At 36.0% G+C, this 26203-nt stretch overlaps 1 protein-coding gene across 2 annotated transcripts in view; it reads left to right on the top strand.

Annotated features, from left to right (window-relative positions):
* PLCE1 (phospholipase C epsilon 1) overlaps nt 1-26203 on the top strand; it is a 179522-nt gene that overhangs the window by 115631 nt on the left and 37688 nt on the right. For both annotated transcript variants that reach the window (XM_080403553.1, XM_080403554.1), the window contains 7 exons: nt 1845-2161; nt 17824-17969; nt 19767-20025; nt 20713-20921; nt 23610-23651; nt 24853-25519; nt 26013-26195. In XM_080403553.1, coding sequence (XP_080259679.1) covers nt 1845-2161; nt 17824-17969; nt 19767-20025; nt 20713-20921; nt 23610-23651; nt 24853-25519; nt 26013-26195 — 1823 coding nt within the window. The remainder of the gene's footprint in view (nt 1-1844; nt 2162-17823; nt 17970-19766; nt 20026-20712; nt 20922-23609; nt 23652-24852; nt 25520-26012; nt 26196-26203) is intronic.

Here is a 26203-nt window from a genome sequence, read left to right as displayed (position 1 = left end):
GGCATGCTCCTTGTAGAGTTACTCCTTCCTTTCCTACTGTATTGATACATATAAGGTTTTTATAACTGTAGTTACCAAATACTGTACATGCAAAGCACTGTGCCGATTTACAGTCCATGCAATAGTACATGAACATTATATTTTGCATTGCTTTTACTTTGCTGTAAGCTTATGTTCTGTTGCGAAGTCAAGGACAGTGCAATTGAGCTTTAAGAGCTTTTTCTTGTGAAGCCTTTCAGAGTTGTTCCACACAGACTGGAGCAGAAAACAGCTGGGGTCTCATGTAGAATCAAAGCAAGCGAGACTGAGAGGAAACGCAGAAGCTCATTGCACTTCACCTGCAGCCCAAAACAGGATCAACATGTCAACATGTGTTCGTAACTGTCTTTTTTTCCTGTGATCTTTCTTGCAGGAGTTTCAGTGGCAGAGAATTCTTGATAACTGCAGATATTGTACAGCAATACTTCACTAGCCTTAGTTATACCATTCCTCACTATGTAACCAGAATATTGCTTGCTGCAGATTAAGTCCATTACTTTTTTCCTCACTAGTAGCAATTAGAAACTATTACTTTTTGGCTCTTTCAGAAGCCTTTTATGTGTTCAAAAAATTCTCAACAGGTTCTGTTAGCCCAAAGGCTTTATTTTAGGACTGCTGTAACTTATCTGTTGACTTTTAGTAGAAAAGGCAATTTTATGTCCTTTTAATTTCCCATTGATTGATACTAGAGTTTGCATGAAATGAATGTAGCAAGGGAAACCTGATGTAGCATATTTTGTTTATTGTAAGAGAATGAATTGTAATCAGTCATTATGACCTTGGGTTTTTTTAGAGAACAGAAAGAATGTTTGCTCCCTCTGTGAAATGAGAGTTTATTGATACTTAAAAAGTTGAAATAAAAGATAGATCTGGAATGTACCTCCATTATGTATGCAAAAAAATGTCTGAAGATATTTTGTGAACAATGTGAAAAAAAAAAAAATTCCTCTTCCTGGGAAAGAAGAGTACAGAATCCACTACTATGACTGTTTATACATTTAAGTAATCCTTGAAAAAGTATTGTTCAGAGAACCCATTTTAAACTTATCTAGTCAGAAGACTCATACTGTTTTGGAATCATTGTGTTGATGTTTCAGGCTTTCCACATGGTCTTACAAAGCTTGGCTTCTTCCTTCTTAGGAAAAGTTTTATTTTTCAAGAAGCATCACTGCTAGGATATTATAAAACTACCATGAATGTTTTGTAATAATGGATAGAACATTCCTGAATATATGCATTTTCCCAGAAGAATGAAAAATGTTTTGTAACTTCAAACATTTAGTTTCATGATGCAGTGAGCTCAAATAAATTGCATCTTGTAGCATAAGGAATATGAAGAAATAGGCTGACTCACATGGGGTTTATGTGATCATTATACATCACTTCTTGTGGCAGTGGAGTCCTGATGCCGCGGTCAAGGCCTCAAACCCCTTTGTACCATGTACTCTAATATTGAGGCAAAACAGAGCCACGTGCTGCCCAGATGATCTTATATTTGGAATTTTGACAAGACTGCAGGTAATGGAAGCAGGCGTTTGGAGAAGTCAGGAAGCAGCTGTGTTTTGGCAAGTAGTTTAACAACCTCAGAAGCCCCAGTCACCTGCTATCTAGCTTATACTAGATACAGAGATATGCAGAAAGACCTGGACTAAAAGAACATGTTGGGTTGTTTAAATATAGTGTGCTGCTGAGTAAATGAATGAACACTTGAACAGAAGAAAAGGAACGAGTTGTCTTGCTTTTGCACAGCCCGGTCCAAAAGTTAAAGGTGAAACCTAATAATTTTTTCTTTTGTTTTGTTTTAGAACGTCAAGCGTGTACATCTATGGCTGGCTCCGGCGTCCTTCCCTCCAATGTGGCTGGTATCAGCAGAGAGCTGATCGAACTGCAGCACCTCATCCAGTTCCCGGAGGAGGTTGCCAGCATTCTGACTGAGCAGGAGCAGGAGCTCTACCGGAAAGTCTTACCCATTGACTACCTCTGCTTTTTAACCAGGGATTTGGGTAATACTGAATGTCAAAGCAAGCTGCCATCCATTAAAGCTTCCATATCTGCCACTATTCTTTCTTCTCCCAATGGCGAACGTAATGCTGTAGACGACCTTGTGACAAGGTTTAATGAGGTAAGACAAAACATTTACATTACTTTTCATAAGGGTTGTCACCTGATTTGTGTGTTAGTTATTTCCTGTATCGCTCAGAGCTTAATTTAGCTGTAATGACAGATTTTGAAAACGTAAGTTAAGATGACCAGGGGATTTAGCTAAATAACTTCCACTGAACTGAATAGGAGTTATGTGACCAATTTGTTCAGTGAGTTTGGAAAACTGCAACTTCAGTTTTTCTTGCATTTTATAAAGTAAACAGGAGGAAAAAAATTACAGACTTGTATTTCTTTGTATTTGTACTGACAGTATGGGGTATACTTCCAGTCAGCTTAGTATTTTATTCAGGAGCTGGAGTTTTATTTATTTGTTTCGGGCTTTCGTAGACTAAGCATGATCTTAGGAGTCAGCACAGAAGTATTATAAGCTGGAAGTGTCTGTGTTCTGTATAACTACACTATTTAGTTATTTAATCTGCACTATTTATTTATTTAATTACTGTGTGTGTCTTCAGTGTTGTTATACAAAGAAGTGTCATTTGTCATGACATGTTCCCGTAAGCCAAATCGTGTGTTCTTTACTAAGATCTTACTTTATTTTTAGTAAGGTGATCTTCTGATGAATTTGATAGAAAATTGATCAAAGATTGAGAAAACTAAAGAAAATCCAATCCACCCCAAAAACCCAACCCCAAAGTAAACACACACACACACCCTGCCCAAATAAAACCTCAGGTTTTAGCTGCAGAAAAATGGAATAATTTCTGTCTTCCTTTTTTGTGTGAACCACATGCAATGTTAGTGGTTTCTACATTCTTAGAAGTGGAATAAAATGAAGATAGTCTTGGCTTAGGCTCTTTTGGTATGTTATCCACTGTGTTCTTATGCTTTAGTAAGAGATGAAAATTGTGCAGGTAACAAAAAGACAGCATAAAATTAAGTAGATAAGGTAGAATGTGTATTAACCCCCAGTGAAATTCCTGCTTGCTGGGCAAGTAAGAATCATTTACTGAGTATTTAGCGCGTTTCAAAGTGTTCCTGTTTCTTGCACGTTACTGAGATTTAGGAACTCAAATAGTGTAAACATGTTGGCTTCTCTCACCTGATTATATTATGGGAGCATAAATAAAAGTTGCAACTACAATATTCAGTCTTTAGACAGAGCCTAAAGATTGTTTAAATTAGCTGTAGTTAATGTATTTAGGAAAACTTAGCTGCTGACCCACGAGGGTTCTCCTCCCTGTGGTGTTTCTCATACGGTCATCACTGTAGTGAGGGCAGTGGGAAAAAGGTGAAGTGGTCAAGCTCTAGGATAGCCTGGTGATGTGCGAGGCCAGAGCAGTTTGTTAGGACATTCTGCAGTTAGCTGTGCAAATTAGATCGACTGTCCTGTGTTCTGACACCAAGCAGTCACAGGACTGAAGAGCAGGCAGGTGGTGAAAATGAAAGCCATGTCAGAAATGCCTGAGACTATTCTACATCAGTAAGAATTTTAGCATTAGAGTTGCCTTCTGGTGAAATAGTCAACATTATCTTTTAATGTTAAAGGTTTGTGACTCTGTAATTTTTGTAGTTTGGCATTACTTGTTTGGTAGTACCACAGGATAATTTTTCATATAACTTGAATTAATTCCTGAATATCTGGTGCATAGATTATATAATATTTAGTGCAATGGATAATTTTAAGTGTAATCTGGCATACCTTTTTTTAAACATAATGTTATATGTTTAAATGGAATTATTGTGTGTATTTACTCCTTGTTATAAATCACTATCTGCTTTATCTTGCCATGGAGTGTATCAGTTGCCATAGCCAATCACAAGCGTGAACTTTCAAAATGTCTTTGTTTATAAATGGCAAAAAAATTCTTGTGCAAAGAGTCATGCTTTCGTTGGCAAAAGTCAGTGAGCACAGGCTGATTTTTTTTGGCATTGCCTATAGAAATACTGAAGTGTATTTATAATGTGGGAGCCAGAATGACTTTTAGGATGACAATCTTCTGATACATAATGGGAAAAAAAATAATTTCATGCCATTATGCTGTTACATGAACAATTATAGTATATAGAGGATTTTTCATAAAGCAATATGCTTTTTAGTAATTTTTCTGACTACGTATTAATAAGGAACACTTTATAACATGTGTTTAAAATGACACCAATAACTGCTGTTTTCTGACGTGAAGGAACTTCTTTATTTAATAGGAAAAATACTGATATTTTCATGGAAGCTTAGATTGCATGGCATTGCTGGAGTATTATAAAATAAATTAACGAAAATAATGAAGATGAAAATATTTTCAAATTATTAAAACAATCTAAAAAGTGAGTTTAAGTGAAAGGTAGGGGGTAAAATTGGTCTTATTGAGATGAATTTTACTAGTATTTACTACTTATATTCCAGTAACTCCCAGAATCCCCATTCATGACTCAGGTTGCAAACTCCCATTGACTGCAGAGTGCAAGATCAAGCTGTAGATACTGGGAAACATCACGTGGTTCCCTTATACTTTAAATGTGTTGGCTGATGCAAAACTGTTGTTTTCTAGATGTGAACGATTTAAATACTGTTACTGGTGAGATACATAGAGTATGAATATCTTCCAACTGTTTGTTTAAACTGTTCTATTTATTATTGGTTAGTGTTGCTTAAGATGAATTACAGTATTTAGACCTCAATGGGAGCTAAAAGGTACAGGAAAAACTCACACAGGAGAAAGCACTTATGGTGAGTGGTCAGCCTGTAATACTGCGTGCACTGTCTAACACTGGATGAAGCCTGTAATGTGCATTTTCTTTTGCTGTATTAGCTGGGTAAGGTGTTTTGACTTACAGTACTGGAAGTGATTCAGTGATCACATAGTGCTGATGATCCATCAGGAACACTTCCTAAATTTTTTTGTCTGTAGAAAGGCAGGATGACAGTAGCTGGAGCTTTTGCTAACATCAGTGTTTCATTGTATCTGTACCTGGTTTTAACATCTTGGGAGTCTTGCAATATTTCTGAAAATTATTTGGTCTCTTAGTATGACAATGGAAATATATTTTTGTCAGTTTCTCTTGTTCTGAGATCAGTGTTGTGAGCCTGATGAGAGGAGCTGATAAGTGTAAAAAGGAGTAAAAAACCCTCAGAAACCAAGTTAAAAAGCATATAGTGAGAAATCTGCATCACAAATAACAAGCAGGGAGAAAAAAGTGGTTGTGCCTCAGGCCAGAAGGACTTTGCATTGAAGTGAGTGTGCTGGCTGGTTCTTTGGCAAAGGTTGAATGGGGGTTTGGCCAGCTAGTCATTAACCAGTATCTTGGTGTTACCAAGTGGCAATGCAAAAAATAAGTAATGATAGGTGATATAAATCTAATTTCTGACCCTTGCTTGTTTGTTTTTCCACTCCTCCTCACCCCACCCCCAACAGGAGCTCTATTCCTGCTTTAAGGCAAGGTAACCAACTTAAATGTTTAGGAGAGTTCCTTTGTTACTGTCTCTGTGGCAGGTTTTCTACAGCCTCCTCACACCTTGTCTGAAGAGCCACGCATTTTGTTTTTAACCTGCAACAATCTGAACGTAGTTGTCATAATGTCAGTGTCTGCTCAGGGTGTTGGTGGACTGAGTCCTCTATAGAATGGAAGAGGCACAGTTCATTTACCTCTGGGAGCTGCGCTAATTGCCCACCTTGCCCTGTATTGCGTGGCTTTAGAGAGTGCTTTCACCCTAAAGTCAGAGGTACAGCGAGGAACCGTACTGTAGCTGGAGATACCTTTCTTTGTCACAGGCATTGGTTGAAACTGATAACTGAGTGGCTTTTGTTTCTTCAAAAATAAACAATGAAGATTGGAGAAATAGATTACCTTTATTAATATTCACAAAAGATGGAAATCATAGCACTCTAGATCATCTTCATGTATACATTTTTTCTTTTGACTGTCAACAATATGAGAAAAAACTTGTAGTAGTGTAAATACTGTAGAGACATGAAAGTTGGATAGCAGGGATTAAAGCTACTGTCAAACACTCCACAAACAGTAGCACAAATATGCAACTGGCAAATCCTGTGCTGCCGAGGCTGGGAAACTGCCTTTGTTTAAGAGAGCGTGGTTATGGCTTAGCCCATACTTGAGAGCATACTACTCTAGATATTTACCAGAGGGGACCTCGGCATTATGTATTTCCCTGTGTTTATTCTTGTAATGGGTTTCCAAGTATCAGTTTATTACCTAGTGTGTTAATCAAGGTGGCTGCCATGATAAAGGGCTTGAACACCCAATGACTTGTTTCAAAAATACATTGTGAAAAAGGTCAGTCATGAATGCTTTGCTTGAATCCCACAGAATAGGGTGGAATACGTTCTCGGGTTGTATTTCATTTGTGTATTAAAAGTTTTGCGTCATTCCAGCTCTCAAGTCTGTACAGAAATTCACAGGGAAATAAAATTTTCACAGGAAAATAAGAATCTTACAACCTGCTAATGTTGCAGTTTGCAGGTTTTACTGTCTGATGGAGTTTTCAGACAGGTGGAAGTTCATATGACAGCCCAGTCACTAAAGATTTGTAGTGTTTACATATATAGACATGTTTTTTTCAGTTTTTGCTTCCCTAGAGGTACTACAAAAAGATGATAGTCATGGTGGAGATTGCCACTGAAGTTTAAATGATTTCTATAATGCTGCTATAGAAAGCCTGGTCACTAGTGTTCAAGAAATAGTTCATAAAACTAAAAATAAATTAAAAAATAATCAAAGAATTAGAGATTTTTTTTTCAACATGTCGAGTAGATGCAGTAGACTTGAAAAAGGAAAAGTTAAAAATCTTGGATAACCACAGAAGGATGAGAGATGCTGATGAAAGGTATTACCAAATTGCTGTTATTATTTACTGCACTGCAGAAAGAATATAGATTACTATGTAATAATTACCATGTATTTAAGGAGGAGAACAGAACTGAGAGAAATGATACATGCTCCCACTGGATTTGAAATACACATATTTCATAATTAATGAAAATAAATAGGTTTGTTTAAGAAGAAATGCATTCTGGTGCCCTGCAGTTAGATAGGTGCTAATTCTGATGTAAAGAACATATCCAATCTATCCCCTTGTTGGAGTAATGTAATAGGGTGGCATTAAACACTGAAAACCAAACCAGGAATTTTGTTGAATTTGAGAAAAAGGAGAGGGAAATTATATTGTATGCACCTACATCCACAGCTGTTCTAGGCAGTGCATGCACAATCTTAGATATTTAAATGTGGCTGGAATTGGAACTTTATTTATCAGAAATGTTCTTTTACAATACTGCAATTAAAACGCAGCTTTTTTCAGTTGTTCCTTAATCCTGAGGTTTACATCATATTTAACTAATATACAAAATCCAAGGAGAAGTTAAATTACTGAAAGGAAAAAGTTTTAACTGCTATGTTTTTAAAACCCAGGTTTCTTCCTAAACTTTAATTGACCCAGCGGTCATCCTGATATTTAGGATGGCACTTTGTAATCTCAGCTGTCATAAAGTTTCTGTGTTTTGACCTTTTGTCTCTGTACTGTATAGAAAATGTGACAAAAAATCTTTGTAATATTTCAGAAGGCATTTAAAGGAGAAAGTGAAAACATGGAAAATAATTTCATTTTTTACTTGATGTATTGTAGGAAAATTGGGCACTAAAATGAATGGATCTTCATTTTGGAAGATAAATAATGGAATGGTTTTTCCCTCATTTTCTTCTTGGAACAGCCTGAGGTTTCAAATGATCTTGGAGAAAGGGAATGACATTTCTCTCCCTTTAACATATTTGACCTGAAGTTTTGTTTGTGTTATACATCTTGATCTTACAAGTTGTTTTGTTTCCATGCTGTTAGTGTCAGTAGTTCTGTTACTTTGTAAATGTTTTGGTGAAAACATTGTTTCAGATACTCTGAATGCTTTTGGTTCGAATTTTCAACAGCAGGTGACTAAATAAGATTTTATGAAATAAGTTTGGTACGGTATTCTAAGTTTGTTCCGATTCTGGTTTTATTGCCAGCAGACAGTAAGGAAAGCCTTCTTTAAAATGATGGACTTTTTCTGGATTTTTAGAAAGTGTATAGATCCAAACTTGGAAGTGTTGCAATGTAAGAATTAACATCTCTAAATTTTCTCAGGTAGAGAAGAACCTTTCAGTATGTTTTAAGGATGCATAGTATCCCTGTATAAATAAGGATAAATACAGTACTAAGCCAGATGTATTTGGAGAAAAACCTGTGTGTCTGTTACTTGTGGCAGTTTATAGAATGTAACTTTGATTCAGTAATAAATTCAGATTTACAGGAGCGGGAAGAAGCAAATCCACCTGTAGATATTTCACATCTTCTTAAATGTTTTAGGCTTTTAGCCTGTGCCACATGTACATGGATAATTAGAAAGTATTTTGCTATTCAGTTTTATTTATGATTAAGATTTTGGGCTATGTGCATTCAGTATCACCAACTATAAATAAAGCCCATAGTCTTTTAAAGTTTGATTAAAACTGTAGTTATATGATAGTGGAGACTTGGGCACAACATGTACTCATGAGTGAGACACAGTTGATATTTCATTCGCTTCTAATAATATCAAATTGATCATAGAGTCTTGTCAGAGCAAGGCAGTGTATCAAGCTGAAGACAGATATTCTTTCCTGTTACTCAGTGTAATTAGAAGCTGATTCTGAATTAGCTCACAAGAGTGAATTACAGTAACATCCAGCTTTGCAAAACTTTTGGCTTTTGGATTCTCTAAGACTGTGCACATAATAATTGTAGTGATAGTAGTAAACTATTTTTCTGGTCTAAGAAAGCACTGACTGCCAGAAGTTTAGTTTTCATAGATGTATAAAAACTGTGGGAGAAATACTAAGGAGATTCTGCAGAGTTACTAGAGCCCTGGTAGCTGGGAAGAGATTAGGAAAATGGTACCTAAGTGTGTTTTAGACCCTGAGAACTGTAACAACATACTTTTTTCCATCTCTCCTTTTTGCCTACTGTGCCTTTGTCCATTCAGTTCTTTTCTTGACTCCTGTATGCTATTATGAGTTTCCTGTACTACTTTAATGCGAGTGCGATATGATCCTTGCTCAATATGATACCTTTATGGTATGCCACAGTCTTCCTGAGCACCTTTTCCTTTTTCTATATCTTTACCCACCCAGACTCTTGCACACTTATGGTTTTTACTCCCAGCCACACTTCTGCCTCTTGCCAGCAAAGCAACTGCAGAAACACATGTTCAATGTACACATAGTAAACATTTATGTTTATATAAACATTTGAAGTAACTTCAAGCATTGCTTTCTATAAACATGAAAAGAGTCTCTTGTAACTTGATTTTTCTGGCCACGGCTTCAAGTAAAAGAAAAACAATAAAAACTTAAAACAAAATGAAGCATTTAATTTTCCATGCTCAGTATGCATACAAAGCAACTGTAATGTCTTAGATTTAAAGTTGTATCAAATTGAAATATCATTCAAACAGCTGTCTGAAGGTAGTCCCAGTATGGAACTGAAAATGCAGAATAAGAGGTTCAGTACATAAGGTGATTTTTTTTTTTAAGATTGAATTGCCCAAAAATAAGCTAAGAAGGTAAAAATATTTGAACTGTTCAGGTATAGCACTGCTGCTGGGGTGTTTTCATCATTCACTAAGTCATTCTTGTAGTCAATAAAGTTAATTTAAAATGTAGCTATTTAGGACACTAATGATATTTTTATTTTTAATGGTTTAAATTTGTAAGCTTTCTTCGTTTTCATTCGAAACACAAATTTAAACCCCCACTAGCAAAACAGGGACGTATCATTTTAGTGAAATAATGGAATGTAAATAAATATTGCACTCTGTCTCTTAGTTCAGCATTTTTTTGCAATGCCTAAATGGGTTTGCATAATCCTTTAAAAAAGATTGTGTTTGTACAAATATCAAACTGTTTCCAGTCCTTGTTTGGAATAGTGTTTAATCAGATTTAAAATGGTAAATGTTCTTTGTGAGGTTATATAATTTTACTCAAGCATATAAAGTGAACCATCTGTTCATAAGCTAGGCAATTTGAAATTCTCAGATTTAAAAAATGCATCTGTAGAATTGTTGCATATTATACCAAGCCCCCAAAAATTTTAATAATGAAACTTCAGTGAAGCCCATGTAAAATAAACCTCTTCTGTGTTACATACTGTGATTCTTACATTCCTCAGTATGCACTTGATGGGTTTGTGCACAGTTAGCAATACAAAGGAAGCCAGTTGTTAGTGCTAATGCTGCACACTGCTCGTGTTCTAAAAAGCCTCATAAATATGAATCTGCTCCTTACAGTTTTGTAAGAATAATATCCCTCAACAACACTTTTACTTTGTAGAAAGACTTTGTCAGGTTGTGAAAGGTGCGTTTAATTTTTTTTTTTAGAGAGGGAGAAGTCAGAGTACACCGATACCCAAAGAATTCTGCTTTTAAATAAGATAATGTATGTTTTTCCCTCTTGCCATAAATACTGCATGATATCCAATGAACGTTTGTTGTTTTATTTGGGGTTTTTTTGCATAGATTTTTCATGTTCTTCAGATTTTACTTAAATTTCTTGATTTTTATCAAAGTCATTAAAACCAGAATGGCTTTGTTAAATGGGTTACAGATTGTCAGGTATCCTTTTGGATACCTGAAAAATCAGCTTCCTGTCTTCCATTCAGAGATTTTTCATACACATACTTTATTATATCAGTATTAGTATTGCTTGCTTGCTTCCTGTAGTGTAGGCAGTAGTTAAATCAGCTACAATTTATTATGGAAAGATATCCATAGCTAATTTTTATGTTAGGTGTTAGAGAAGGTATGTATTGTAATCTTACTTTGTGGTAAGCCAAAAGGTTTTATTTTACTTACTAGCAATCGCAAGTGTTAAACTTCAGGTAGACAGCTGTGTTTGCTAATTTCACCTCTGAAAGCTGCATTTCTCAAGGATTATGAAGTTCCTAAAAAATGTAATATAAAAATAGAAGACATGTTCTTCCATGTAGCATCACCCACTGAAGTATGTAGCTTGGGAATTGCTGTAAAAGCCTGATAAAGTTAAGAGCTGGGGAAATTAGTGTAAAACAGTACAAATGACAAAACACTGGGCTTCACAGCTGGAGATTCTTAACAGATGTTTTCTTCCTCAATACCACCTCTGCATTTATATTCTGGTAAAAGATGAATAATAAATTAATTCCCATTAAAAAATTAATCACGGAATACATTCTCTAGCAGCTAAATATAGTAAATAATTTTATATATGTATGAATTATTATAATCTGGAGTATTAGAAGACTAAAAGAAGAAAAAGTAAAGTAAATTGTTAATTCAGCATGCATTAAGCACTGTTCCATGCTGTGTACTGCATGGAACAGGATTCGCATAGACTAAATGGTAAACAGTCCTGTAGTTCACGCTTGTAAGGACTTTAAGGTCATGTGCCAGACCTTGAGGATCAAGTTCCATCATGGGTGTCTCTTTTATGTCCTTCATATTTTATTAGTAAAAGCAGCTGAGCATCAGTAACAAGCTATATCCTGCCCCTGATAAATTGGCAGATGTTTGCCTGCATATATACATGGCTAAATCAGTGGTAGTTTAGAGATAAGGTAATCAAAACCAGGCTTACATTATTTTTTTAATGTTTTTAATTTTTATATGTTTTTTAATGCTTTATATAGATTTTCTGTGTTTAAAAGTTTAGGGTGGGTTTAATTTTTGTTAATAAAATGCTAAATAATTAAATAAATAAAATGTTAAATAAATATATTCCTGCTATTAATTCTGACAGTTGAATTATAGGAACTTACATTTTCTTTATAAATATATAAATATATATATATATAAATATGAAAGTATATTATTCATTATACAAATGAAAAGGGAAATCTGAAAATCAGAACAGAAGTCTGGAGCCTTCTAGGAATGTGATGTTCTGAAAAAGGAATGTTTGTCCTAAATGAAGGTCTATCATTACTCCAAGTTAGGTGAGTTGAAACACTGAATGAGACTCAGTAACTGACTCAAAAATATTCACAGTATGTTTGAAGATTAACGCTGTTATGCCTTTCCCAAATGCATTAGCAATACCTAACTTGAACTCATTTGAAAACTTTGACCAAAGTAAGATAAGCCTAAAACCCTTTAAAAAAGTTTGAATAGATTTTAGTGCAGTTAAAATAGAGGTGATATAAAAAGATAATTGCCAAAGAACCTAAAACTCTACAAATCTTACTGTACTACTATGCTTGAGATCATTGCTCAGCTACAGTTTGCATTGCCTGCAAATGTGATGCAGATCCTTTGTGCTCAGACTCGGATTTGAAGGAAGCTCCTATACTTCTGAAAATTTTAAATAAGGGTACTTTACAATGTATCTAAAATTAATTCAGCACGTGTTGTCAGTGCTTCTCTGTATTGTGGCACCAGAAAATATTTACATCTTAACTAAGTATCTGTTCGATTTGATTTTGCTTTTTTACTTACTATTAGTAATTATTTACATACATTAACATATTTACTTAATATTAGTATACAGTAACCCCAAAGGACACTAATTTTTATCCATCTGAATGAAAAGACGGATGTTATTGTCAACTTGTTTAAGTGGATTGTGTTTTAATTTATGACTTTCCTTGTGTCTTGCCATCATGTGGGTTACAGTAATGAAGCCAGGATACATTTTCTCATACTTTTCAGACTCATCAGCAGTGCAACGGAAATCTAATTATAGGTTTGCTGTGATGATTTCTGTTCTGAAGGGAGTTTGAAATGAGTTACGTAAACAGAACTGTGTAAGTTGAGTGTGGAAAAAAAAAAGTAGACTAAGGAAAAAATTACTAACGTGTTGATATGTAGATTGTGATGTGATGTTTAAGTGCTATCTAACACAAAAGCTTGGCCCAAAAAATGTTACTTCTCATTCTGAGGAAAACTTGCAGTGTATTTTGATCTCCTTGGCACAGCCCCTGCTGCATACCCTTTTGGCTGGGGTGCACTGCCTGTGGTCCCAGAGCTAGCTGGTTCAGGCATTGCCTGAGCTGTAAAGCCCTGGTGCTGCTGGCAGCCTGATAATGGGGCAGCTGGCTCCCTGGTGGCACTTCACCCTCAGGTTAGGTGTGGTGCAGCTGGGGTGGTAGCTCTGCAAGCCAACCAAGGATGAACTCCTGGAAGGGGAAGCGTTGTTCTGCATCTAACTGGCTGAAGTATCCAGGAGTTAGAGCCTGCCAGGATGGAACTCCGCTTTGCTCTCTTCCCTCTGCTAGAAAACCCCTTTTTGAGGTAGAGATCACACCTGGTTTTAGTGACAGAGAAACTGCCGCTCCAAAATAGTGTCTGCACTACATGCTTGCCAAAGTGGAAGAAACTGGGTTTTGAATTCAACTTCCAGGTGAATTCCATTGCCACTGGGAAATAAGTAGATATACAGAGTTGTTCTCGCTTTGTGTGTGTGTGAGGTGCATCTAGCTCAGGTGTACACAGACAGCATCTGAGAAATCCCATTTCTGAACTTCCATTTGAATTAAGATTTTGAAGTTTGTTATGTCTTGAATGCCATCTGTGCAGAGGAAGCTTATGCATCCCTGGCATCAAAAATGTAGTATGTGCATTATCAGGTATTTTGGGGATCCAGTGGCAGCTATACAGTCATTTGAGAATGTCGGTGGCTCCTGCAGAGGCATACCTTTGAGGATATACTCTGGACTGCTCACATTTTTATCAATTAAACACAAAATTCAAGAGTATGCTTACTGAGTATTGCTTAATGTGAGTGTATGCTTTAATTAATACACTGAAGTTTCCTCTAAGCTGTCATACGTGATTTTTCCTCAAGGTCACAGTCCTTTCAACTTACCTGCATTTCAGTGTTGTTTCTACATAATTCATTTTAGCTGGGGCCTTTATGAGTAATGAGCTCAAATTAATGCCATACCCAAGCTGTTCCACTATGCATTTACTAAAGGGCTTTGGAATATTGCTCTTCATGATCCTTCAGTTGAATCTGCAGTTGAATCTTCAGGGAGTTCAGAGCTGGGAAGTGAGCTCAGTCAGCTGAGGTTCAGCTTTGATTTTCTGCTCCTTTAAAGCCTATTGATTCAACCAGATCTCCCACCTTCAAAACTTCTATTAATAAAAATCCTCCATGGCATTTTAAGTGGATAACTGACACTTCTGGTTGTTAATTCTGTGTTTGTTTCCTAGTTGGGCCCAGGACCACATTTAATTTTGGGGAAATGCCCCCTCAGCTCTGTTATCTGATTGAATTCTCTTCCCTTTCCAGCAGCTGTCTTCACTAAAAAAAGCTATGAGTAGAAAAGCTGTTGCAGATGTTAGACACAGCATTCAGCAAAAAACCTCACTAAACAAAAGGAGATGAACTTTGTTCACAGCTCCTTTCCTCTGCTCTCTCTTGCTGACAGTACTGTTGCATTTTAATCATCACTGTTCTAGTCTCAGACTGATGAAACCTTCAAAGAAATCAGTTTTAGGATTCCAGGCTACTGTGCATTTTGAGAAGTCCATAATCTCCCTTTCTGGGTGCTGTATGATGCATTCAGATTAATCAACCAAGAGTCCCTGAATAATTCATAGAAAAACTTTATGGAGACCTGATGGTATTCAGAACCACCAGAAAGGCCAATTTATACTCCTGGCTACTGCTAGATATGACATAAAAGAACCATAACTCGAAACAGTCTATAGCATATGTAGAGGAATAATTCTGTTTCATTCTTAATTTCATCAATGCGTAAAATAATATGAGTGAAATGTTCCAGTATCTGCATCTGACTGAAGTATCCCAGCCTGCTCCTCACACTTTTCCTGATCTCCAGGAAAAATTAAAATACCAAAGTTTCTAAAGCAGGCATGTTCATTATTTTTCAGGAGTGGGTAGTATCTTTAGATGATCAGTTCTATCCCCTGAGTCTGGCCAATCCATTTTACCTGCCTTTGCCCATTCTGTTTTAAAATTTAGAGATTCAGACACTTTATTTTTCCTTCTTATTTAATGAAAGATCTTTAAAATGTTTTGTATTCATCCTGTAACTCCTGTTCGTGTCATGCAAGAGGAGTGAGCGTAAGATTATGGCAGACTATTGTCTTTTGCACCTTTATTTTGCTCTTACATATACATACGCCATCTCGAGGCTGCAAAGACTTGTTCATGCTGACCTTCATCATTTTTTGTTTGCTTTTACAGAGTGTTTGTAAGGGTTCATCATAACTGTTTACAGCAGTCCTAAACTCTCTACTAAATAAAATTTCAACAAGTGCCTGTCCTAGTTTCACGGTTGCTTTTTAGTGGGGAGTCTGAATTCATTTGCCTTTTTAGACATTCTTGATCAATTTTGATACTGTTTTCTCCTAACATTACATCTTTACTATCTTAGATTAAAACAGATCTGTTTAAAATTAGATTATTCTTTAAAATGTTTGAACACATATTAATCAAACTGTCCTTGCCACACTTGGTATTTCATACCAGATAAATATTAAATTTTTTTTGTGAGATTACATGTTTAGTGTTTGCATTCCCTAACGGAGCCATTTCTGGAAAATGGGAATCGTATCCAAATACAATACATAATTTTATTCCAGCATACACAAACAAATCTATGCCAACCTTGAATCACAGGTTTAACTGTTCTGTTTCACAATTTCTGATATTTTCAATGCATTTATTTTATTACCTTTTGTTCTGGCTTTGCCCTCGTTTGGCCCCCATGTCATGCAGTACTCTGGTGGTTTTTTTGTATTTTTCCATACCTTCATGCTCTCAGGTATGCACTTCTTTGTTGATTCAGTTTTTACATTTTAGGAGTAACCAGTTGAACACTTCAAATAAAATTTTAGCTAAATTCAGATTCTCATTCAGAGCTAGTGCAGTGGTTAGCTATGTCTTGTATAGGTATCCAATATGAATAGTTTTTATTTGTTTATTTTTATGTTGTGGCCTCTGCAGCATTAAGGCTGTATTTGGGAAAGCTTCTTCAGCATGTTTACATGCACAACGTTGGACTCTGGTACTTGTTCTACCTTTGTTGAAAACTCTGTACCTGCTATCAGCTCCTAATCTTTTCTATTGTTACAAGTGAGTTATAAAACATACAGTAATTACTGAAACAGGAGTTGATCTGTTTTCTTTCAATTATCACTAAACCTGAAGCAGGTTTCTTCCAGCTCTTGCCTTCCATACCCACATTTTTCAATGATGGCTAGAGCAGGTGGAACACTGTTTCCTAATGGGTCCTTTGTCCCTTGATCTTCACATCTCATTAGAGCATCCCCATGGTACACACTCCCGAGTCCGTCCTCACCACATTACAGGCAGAATAATTTTGTAACCTAATTTCTTCAGGAATTCAGTCTTAATGTGGGGGTTTTTGGTACACACATATACATTGCATGTGTTGGAGCTATGGCTTGTCTTCTGATCTCCATGTTTCTCAATAATTGTTCTTGATTGATTTGGGCGTCAGAAAGATTAAATATTAACTTAGATTTTTCATATTGTTTGACTGTTCTCCCTCAGGACTGAGAGGCTCAAAGTACTGCATCTGTATACAGTTGCATAAATGGAAGCCCTATGTAGTTTTTTTGTATTTTTTTTTTTGCTGTTAGTACTAATACATTTACATTTTATTTCAAATGCTTGATTTTTTTAGATAAAAGTCTATGCCCCCTAAGGGGTGAATTAACATTTTCTGATTTTTATAAGCCTGTCCTCACACTGGTATTGTCTGTAAGCACTTGAATCCTTCAGGACCAAAGAATGGAACTCAGTTTCAGTAAACAAATAATGTTTATTGCTTCCCAAGTGTTTACACAATGACAAAAATCAAGCCCCCGGGGAATCATATTGTAAAAAGGAACAGTTGGTTTAAATTAGGTTTCCATGTGAAATATAGCTACTTTTTATGGATGTTGTGGGAACATAAACTGGAGAGAAAGTCTGCACACTGATAAAATGAAGGTTTGATTTTTATTTGTTTAAATACAAACAGAATTACATACTAAGGATAATTTCTGATTCTGACATTTATTGATCACCAAAAAGAAGTTGGTAGTATGGTCACACTCAGGAAGGTGGGGTTTTTTTGTTTACTTCACCTGTGATCTTGCAAATAGGTAATGTGGATTATTTTAAATATCCAGTGCATATAGAAACTAGCAAATTGGTACATAAAATACAACTACCAGTTTTATGAAAGTCAGTGAAAATAAAAATTCGCATTTATCAACTGTCACTGTCCATGTTGTAAGAACAAGGGTTATTCAGTGTGAGGCTGAGATTTGTAAGCTGTGCTAATGAGAATTTACACTGCAGATCTCTCTGGCAGCTTTAGAAATCAATGCTACCTTAAGCTGTCCATTTTCTTCTGGGGCCTGAATGTATATTCAGAATATCTTTTATTAAGGTACAGTATTATTTTTTTTTAATGTAAATATTTCTAGAGTAGTTAATGATTTAACTGTTGTAACATGAGTATGTCTGTATGTTAAGGTACATTTGCAGTGCATATGTGATTTGGCCATACGTGTAAGTAGAATGTTGATAGATACCCTCCTGACAGAAGGAAACAAAAAAACCCCTGCATTATCCATCAAGTGTGCATGAATCCTGTAAGTGATGTTGCTTTGGCTGACTGTACTGTCCATTTTATTTTACAAGGTGAGCTCATGGGTTACCTGGCTGATCCTGACCGCAGGTTCTATGGAGGAGAAACGAGAAGTCTTCTCATATTTAGTACATGTGGCAAAATGCTGCTGGAATATGGGCAACTACAATGCTGTAATGGAATTTCTGGCAGGGCTAAGGTACTGACAACTTTTAAAAAATGATTTTTCAGTGATAGAGTACACTGCAGCTTCTGTTAAGCAGATGTCTCTGGAGAACAATGGGTAAACAGAAATCCGTGGCTAAATCACATCATCTCACCCTGTGACTTTCTAGTAATCTTCTTTGTAAAAATTGTGCTAAAACCCATTTTTTTTTTTTCAAAATGCTCTGGAGACACTATTGGTTTTCCTGGTACATGCTAAATATGTTGCGTTAGAAAACATAATTTATTTTTTTAAACAAAAGTTTTTTAAATTTAAAAGATGATGTGCTATTTATCTAATCAACTAAAACTAATGTGACTTGGGGTTAGTGTTTCCAGAAGACAAGTGTAACATAATCATGGTAACGTTCTAAAAGGGTCAGCCTAAATTGCAAAAAAACCTAAACCCAAAACCAACCCAAAACAATAAAAAAACCCAACATAACCAAAGAAACTGCTAAGCCTCTGGGGTTTTTTAACCTTTCCAATTTATGTATACTGACTGATGTTGGAATCTCATGCTGACATGGTCTTACATAGCCAGACCTGCAGTGTCTCCAGGAGGAGAGAGTATGGGGTTAGAAACAGCATTGCTCGCTCTTGTACAGAACTGCAGGTTCACAGGGGGCTGGGTGAGCAGGAAAGCGGTGCCTTTGCAAGGGCAGTTCAGAGGGCAGCAAATTGGAAGGAACAGGGAAGACTTAAGATCAGATTCCTTCTCTCTTTAGCTTTGGCCCTCCTTGTATACAGTGTTTGTGTACCAAAGCTTTGAAATGTTTGTATTGTCCCTCTTTGTGGTTTAGTAAGGATTCTCATTGAGCTATTTGTTTACGCTTTTGGTATATAAAACACGTTTGCAACACTTCTAGGCACAAGGAGTCTTTCTGAGCAGAACGCATCCAGTCTCCAAGCTGTGTAAGTTGTGCTGAAAAATGCAAAGCCAACTGAGGGCTCTATTTTATCTCTAATGCGTCTGCACAGCACAAGGAAAAGAGGAGAGAGGAAGCCTGGTGATCAGCAGCGTTTCAGGGACAGGGACAGAAAGTGGGGTTAAAGACATTCTACTGTTAGTGTTTCTACAGTCCTTTTGGTATGTCTGGGGCCAGGGGAGGGTAGGAAGGCCGTGTTATCACATAGACAGACAGCTCAGGTGAGGGAATTCCCAGTGGTACTTGCAGTCCTTGGGGAGCACCAGAGGCTATTTCTGTTTGAAATCAAAGATTCTTTTCATTTACAGTACTGCATTGATGCGTGAGAGCTGGAACGTGGTCTTGACTTACTTTTTTCCTTAAAAATAAATAATTTATGTTGTGAGTGAAATGGGGAAAAAATAATGTAAATTATTTAAAATAAATTTAATTTAAAACCCCCTTTTGCTAACTTTATGGATTGTTCATAATACAACTAAAGGAATTTGTAATAAACCATCTGGTTTATCTTTATGCCATTTCCTTAATCTTACTGCTTCCCAGCCCTTATTAAGGCAATGACACAATGAAAATGTTAGAAAGCCTACTTGTCTTATGCAGCTGGGCTTTTATTAAAATGTCAGATGTTACTCCAGTAGATTAGACTGCTTGTTTCTCCTTTTGAGTTTTGTTCTTTAATAATTCAAAGCAGGGGAAATGGTCCACTAACCAGAATTTTCATGGAAATAATTACCTTGATTTCATTCATTCATTTCTGAGTAATGATGGTAATTTCCTGTGTTACGTGTATGCTGTGGGTGTTGAACTTGATATGAATTAGTTTTAATTTTTCTAATAAATATTGTGATCTCTTTTTGCAATAGGTCAAGAAAAGTTTTAAAAATGTGGCAATTTATGGACCAGTCCGATATTGAAACCATGCGAAGTCTGAAAGATGCTATGGCACAACATGAGTCATCATCTGAATACAGGAAAGTGGTCAATCGGGCACTCAATATTCCAGGCTGCAAAGTCGTTCCTTTCTGTGGTGTATTTTTAAAAGAGCTTTGTGAAGTTTTGGATGGAGCATCAAGCCTTATCAGACTCTGTCCACGATATAACTCCCAGGATGAAACGTTAGAGGTAAACAAGATTGATATTCTAAAGAGGTTATGTTTATAGCCATCCAGTGCTTTATTTTATATTTATTATTTTATACAAAGGCATAATCTAATTAAAGTTTTCTAAACCAGACTGTTAGCAGCTGTTCAGTTACATGGACCTTGATTTCATTCCCATAGTTACTGTAGTAATTTAAGTTTGGTTGTTTATACCTGGCTCAGTATCGGAGTATTTTAATGTTAGTACCAAAGGATCGTGTTTATACTTTGGGTAATGTATGTATGTAAATCCTTAAAGATGTAGGTATTTTCTGTTAAATGCTGTGACCTTCCACTTAGCTCATTGAGAATTGGAAGGTTTTCAGTTCCTTACAAGTGACATTCAGAAGCTCAGTGGATCAAGTTTCTCCTTTATGAAAAGAAGCAATTCCTTTGAGTTTTATCATTTCAGTTTTAAAAGACAAATGCCCCTGTTAGATTAAAAGAGTAAGACTGAGGCTTTTAAAAAGTTTTCAGGAGTTACTGTAACATATGTTACTTGATTTATGCAGTGATTTGGTCTGTTTAGGATTAGAAGTCGGTACAAAATCCCATTAGAAGCTAATAGGAAATATATGCTAAATATTCTTAATTCTTGTAAAACTATCTCCAGTGAGTAGATGACGCAATATTCTATTTATTACTATACTAATATTTTAGATATCTCTAGTTTGTTTCAGATTACAGTGGACAAGATAATTTCTTGCAACGAGTAGGCCAAGATGGTTTAAATAATCCAGAAAAAGAATCAACAGCAAACAATATCTTTCAAACTATTCGGAGCTGCAATCGCAGTTTGGAATCTGAAGAGGGTGAAGATAATTTTAGTGAAGGGACCAATTCAAGGAAAAACTCTTTGAAAGACAGAAACCGGTACCAGTAAGTCTCATTTTATTTTCTGTCATTACCTATGTATTTCATGTTTTTAATCTTAAATACCATTTTATCAGGGCTTACTTTTAAAAATAAGGGCAACTTTAACATCTTCTGTTGTATTTATTCTTTTCCAATTCATAGCTTTTCTCCCTGCAGCTATGCTAAGTATCTGGTACTCAAATGCTTGGAAACTATATAGTTACATTTTCCCTTGTGGTGTAGTTACTTCATCTCATAGTAAGAGTAAATCCTTTTTGTGTTACACATAGAGCATTGAAAATCCATGGTTGTGATTACAGTTTTGATCTGTGGTGACAGGAATAGCACCGGGACATACTGTTATCAGAGCTCAGAACATTATATTCTGCATGCTTGGGCAGCGTTCTACTCCCTTCGAAATAAAGGTTATTTATTATCCTTCAGAAGCCCTCTTCTTTTAAGGACATGCTCATGTGAGGCTTTTTTAAATTATGTCCAGAAAACATTTGTAAGTCAGTACACATTGTGCATTTGCGGATTGCTGTAGTCCTGCTATTTTGTATAGAAGTTTACTTAATTGTGCCCCATGTAAAAAAGCCCAGTGTTCAGTAATCTCAGATTTTCACTTCGAAGACCTGGTGTATTCTGTGCTATTCACCAGCAAGAAATGCGATAAATGCAAAGTTTAAGACATCACTTGATGTTCTAGAATGTTGTTTTGCAGTGAAGTTGCAGCCCATATAGACAGGTGGACCAGCTTTAATCTAAGTAACCGTGTTAGGATAACTCCAAATTTAGTAACAGAACTGTACTGTTCAGAGGTGAAGCGCTGTAAAATTACATGAAGACTTGCATAAAATAGCATGCTTAGATCCCCATTTGAATTATTTTATTGATAATGTGTATCAGAAATATCCGTATGTTCAAAAGTATCCAACGTATTTCAGCTACTTACAAATAAAATCTAGTAAGCGACTGCCTAAGAAGGAACTACCATCTTCCTGTTTTAAATGCATTTATTTCATTAGCATGCAATTCTAAATTTCATTTCAAATAAATAATCATTATTTCCTGAAAGAATGGTTTCTAATAGAATTATTCACATCTGGCTTTAGTTGCTTCTGGGAAGCGGAGCAGTAGATTAGGCCAAGAAAGACAGATCCACTTCTCTGTCCATTTATGTTATCACTGACTTACTTCAGTTCAAATACTTTCTTCCAGGAATTATTTTTGTTAATTAATATGGTTTAGAATCAGCTTGCAACTCACAGTTCATATGGAGAATAAGTTATGGAAATCAACGTTTCACTTGGATGAACAAAGTAGAATTTACATATAAAAGAGAACAGTATGGAGAAGATGAAGTTCTTTTTGTTATGTGTTTATGAAATCAATTCTTGGTAAATTAGTTATTTATCCGTTATATTTAAATATAATCTAGTAAGTTCCAATGTAGTTGAAGTGGGAATGAAATGCAGGGGACAAAAAGCTAATGTGACACTGCGATGGAAGTTTAAAATGTAAATGAAAACTGCAGATAGGTAATTAAAGTATTATAGCGCTATATATAATACCTCATAATATAATTATATAATAAATAAAGATCATGTTATATAAAATACATGTGAATTATTTTATATAAGAATAATTATATAATAAATAAATAAATAATTTACGAAGTTATATAATCCTATAATAAAATTATTAGTATCTGTAGTTCTGGTGCAGTAAGGACTGATTTTGACAGTTAAACGCCTTTTGGAAAAATCCTTCCGAAAGTGTTTATTTAGCTGAAGTACCTCATAGACTGGAAATTCTTTATTCACCTACCATCTCTTTCCTGGGCATTCAGAGAACTGGGTGAGGCACAGGACAAATTGCTGCAGAGGCAAAGGGCCATATTCTGTTGTCCATGTTGTATGGAGGCTGTGACGTTTGGTTTATTTTTAATGCTATGAACAGCTAAAGAGTTCTAAAGAAGAAACTTGGATCTTTCTGTTGTGAAACTTTGTATGCAAATATGAAAGTCATATTTGCATACAGTATTATAAAATCCAAGTTATATAATATTTTTTATTACCTGATGATTGCAGGTCATAAAAGCAGAAGAATACACTGTATAATGTTTCTCATTACTTTAAAATTGCAAGACAGATTTTCAGCCTTTTGCTGATTTGGAGTAATGTTGTGGAACATGAACCCACCAAAGCTGGTAGGTTAGTTTTATTTGAAGAAAATGAAAGGCATCTAATAAAATCACTGGGTAGTGGGTATAATTACTTCCCCAGTTGTGTTGGCAAATAAACTGTATCATTCTGTGCTCAGTGACCTGTCGAATCACCCTGAATATCTGTATGTGCAAGATAAATATCGAGCTTGAATCTTTATTCTGTCTTGAGACAGAACTCTGTCTTAAGAGTTCTCAAATAAAGGTAGGCAGTAAAAGACAAAAAAAATCAAGTTTGAAATAAAGTTTTTGTGGAATTGTTTATCAAATGCCCTATTAAGATACTCTAAACTTTGATGCATCGCTTTATTAGCCTGATCTCACCTTCACTTTTCAGCTTTCCTAATTACAGTAAATACCTTGTAAAATATTAGAGGAAACCCTCAAGTTCTTTACTTTTGGTATCCCCTGCAATTTTCCCCTCTAAAACTGCAATCTGTTTTAACGTTTCCTTTATCCTTTCTTTTCATTTCCTTGCATCTCAGTGCAGCACATGTAAGGAAAGCTTCTGATTCAAAGCAAGTAGCGTAAGTGTGTTCTCAGTAATTTTTGGCTGTGTCGCGTTTGGCAGCTCATGTCAAAGGTTATGTTTCTGCATATGGTTATGCGTGTGTCCTTGGCTTACCTGCTTCTTGTACGTTTTAATCTGCAGCGTGCCAGTGCTATCAAATGTGAAATAAGGCATAAACAAAGCTCTGCCATTTCTGTCTGCACTGTATTAGACTCCTCCAGCCATGCACTCAGAATACATTTTCTAGCGTTTTTGCAGAGGCTTATTTTATTGAGGGCATAAGGGAGAAAGCTGCTTTAGTTGTTTGTTTAATTTGAGAATCTTAATCTTGTGTAATACAGGTATATATTTTAATGTACATTTGTCTGGTAAGATTATGGTAAGACAGTTTATAGCAGCTCAGTTACAATGCTTTTTCTTCTCAGGAAGATTTCCCAAGGAAATAGAGCTACAGTTAAGGCTGATACAGTTATTTTGCCTTTGTCAGCCCCCTCACCACAAGCAGTAAATCCTCAGCCTGTTAGTCACTTTTGGCTAAATTTGGTGGAGAGACAGAGATCTCACTGATTAATAAATTCTTAAAGGAATCATTAGAATTGACGTATGGAATAAGAGAAACATTCAAATTAGTGCCCTGGGTAGGGAAGAGTTTGAGGAAGAGCTAATGGTTATCTGTGCTGTTCAGCTTAGGGAGATAGTGTATGTGACTTGGAACAAGTCTCAACATGAATTGTCTTTTGCTCAGCTGGTAGGACATGGGCAGGACCTGAGGGTGCTGTGGCGATGTGAAGGAGAAGCACTGAGGGTATTCAAGATACCTTGAAGAATATGCAGAGGAAGCTGATTTGGATTTGTTGGCTGGATATCCTTAGGAAAATATGCTTTATTAGCTCTGCTTTGCACAGAACAGTTCGCTTTTTTCTGTGTTCATTAAAGCAATATCAAAATATTGATTAGTGCATTCGTACATGTTAGAAGCTTCTGCAGGGAAGAAAACTTTAAGTACTCCATTAGATCAGAATTGTTGCTCTGTATCTACTGTTTCTAATTATGGCAAAATACTTCAGAAATTTTGGTTGCTGCATACGAGTTTCATGTTAATATTTTAATTAATGTTGGTGTTAGTTTTATTTAAACTATAGGAGAATAGATATTCGTCAATCAGTGTAAATCAGCATGTATATCACTAAATGTATCTCATCTTTGTTTACATACAGATTTATAATTGGAGATCTTTCTGATTCTGAGAGTGATATATTTGAGCAGTTGAAGGAGTGGGACACAAATTCAACGGAAGAGCAACAAAAGGCTTTCTGCCATGGGATAGAACTCATTCCCTGGTATGTGTTATCTATCAGGGCTGATGTCCATCAGTTCATGCAACAAGGGGCAACCGTCATTCATTATGACCAGGAGACACATCTCTCAGCACGTTGCTTTCTTCAGCTTCAGCCTGACAATAGTACTTTGACTTGGACAAAACCCACAACGGTTTGCCCTGCAAATGCCAAGGCAAAACTGAGTTTGCTGGGTAATACTGCTGAGCTTGGTAAATGTCAGTTTCTTGGTAATACAGGACTGGTGGAAGGTTTTTTGGACTTATTTTCAGCCAAGGCTGTATATATGGGACACTCTGGCATTGATATGCACACTGTGTGTGTTCAAAATAAACTTTGTAACATGTCCCTTGAAGAAAACGGTATAACACTACTTTATGGACTCCATACTACTGATAATAAGTTGCTGCACTTTGTTGCTCCAAAATACACTGCCAGAATGCTGTATGATGGACTGCTGGAATTGACTAAAGCTGTAAGAAAAATGAGGAGATTCCCTGATCAAAGACTACAGTGGCTACGGAAACAGTATGTCAGCCTTTACCAGGTAAAAGATGCTGTGATTTTGTATAAGAAAAGTTCAAAGTTGTCAACAACTTAATGTATTGTAATTAATTTCTGTTATAAGTAAGCTAAGATTAAAGATGAGCACCAAATCGCCAACTTTGTAACACGGCTTAAATCAATAAGATCTGATTCTCCACATAATGTTCTGTCAAACCTTGCATGTTTTCAGTACACTGAAGTTAAATCTTTTTTTTTATTATGAAGCTCTTCGTACGTTTGCAATTTTGGAGTAAGCATTTTATTAAAGAAGAAGCAATGACTGTACTTGGAAAGGGTGCTGAAATACTGAGTGATCAGAGTTAGGGAAAAAAAAAATCCCCAAAATAGCCCTCTGGTATTCATGCAGTAATTTAAAATTGCCTCCTCTTGATGTTTTATCTTTCATTGGTTCCTTAGAGATACCTATATTATTGCTGAAGAAGATGTGTCTGTTCTTCTTTTCTTTGTTTTGTTAACACTGGCAATTTTTGTAGGAGGATGGAAGGTTTGAAGGCCCAACCTTGGCTCAGGCTGTTGAACTGTTTGGAGGCCGTCGATGGAGTGCAAGAAACACAAGCACAGGAACTCTCACTAAGAGCACCGAGAAACCTTGTGTACAGAGAAACAACACTCTGGGAATAAGCACAGCTAAGAAAAAGAAGAAAGTACTCATGAGGGTAGAGTA

Source organism: Falco punctatus (genome assembly GCF_963210335.1).
Source record: "Falco punctatus genome assembly, chromosome: 9".
Taxonomy (NCBI): domain Eukaryota; kingdom Metazoa; phylum Chordata; class Aves; order Falconiformes; family Falconidae; genus Falco; species Falco punctatus.
Note: the sequence above shows the minus strand (reverse complement) of the source record. Positions and strands in the feature narration are given on the sequence as shown.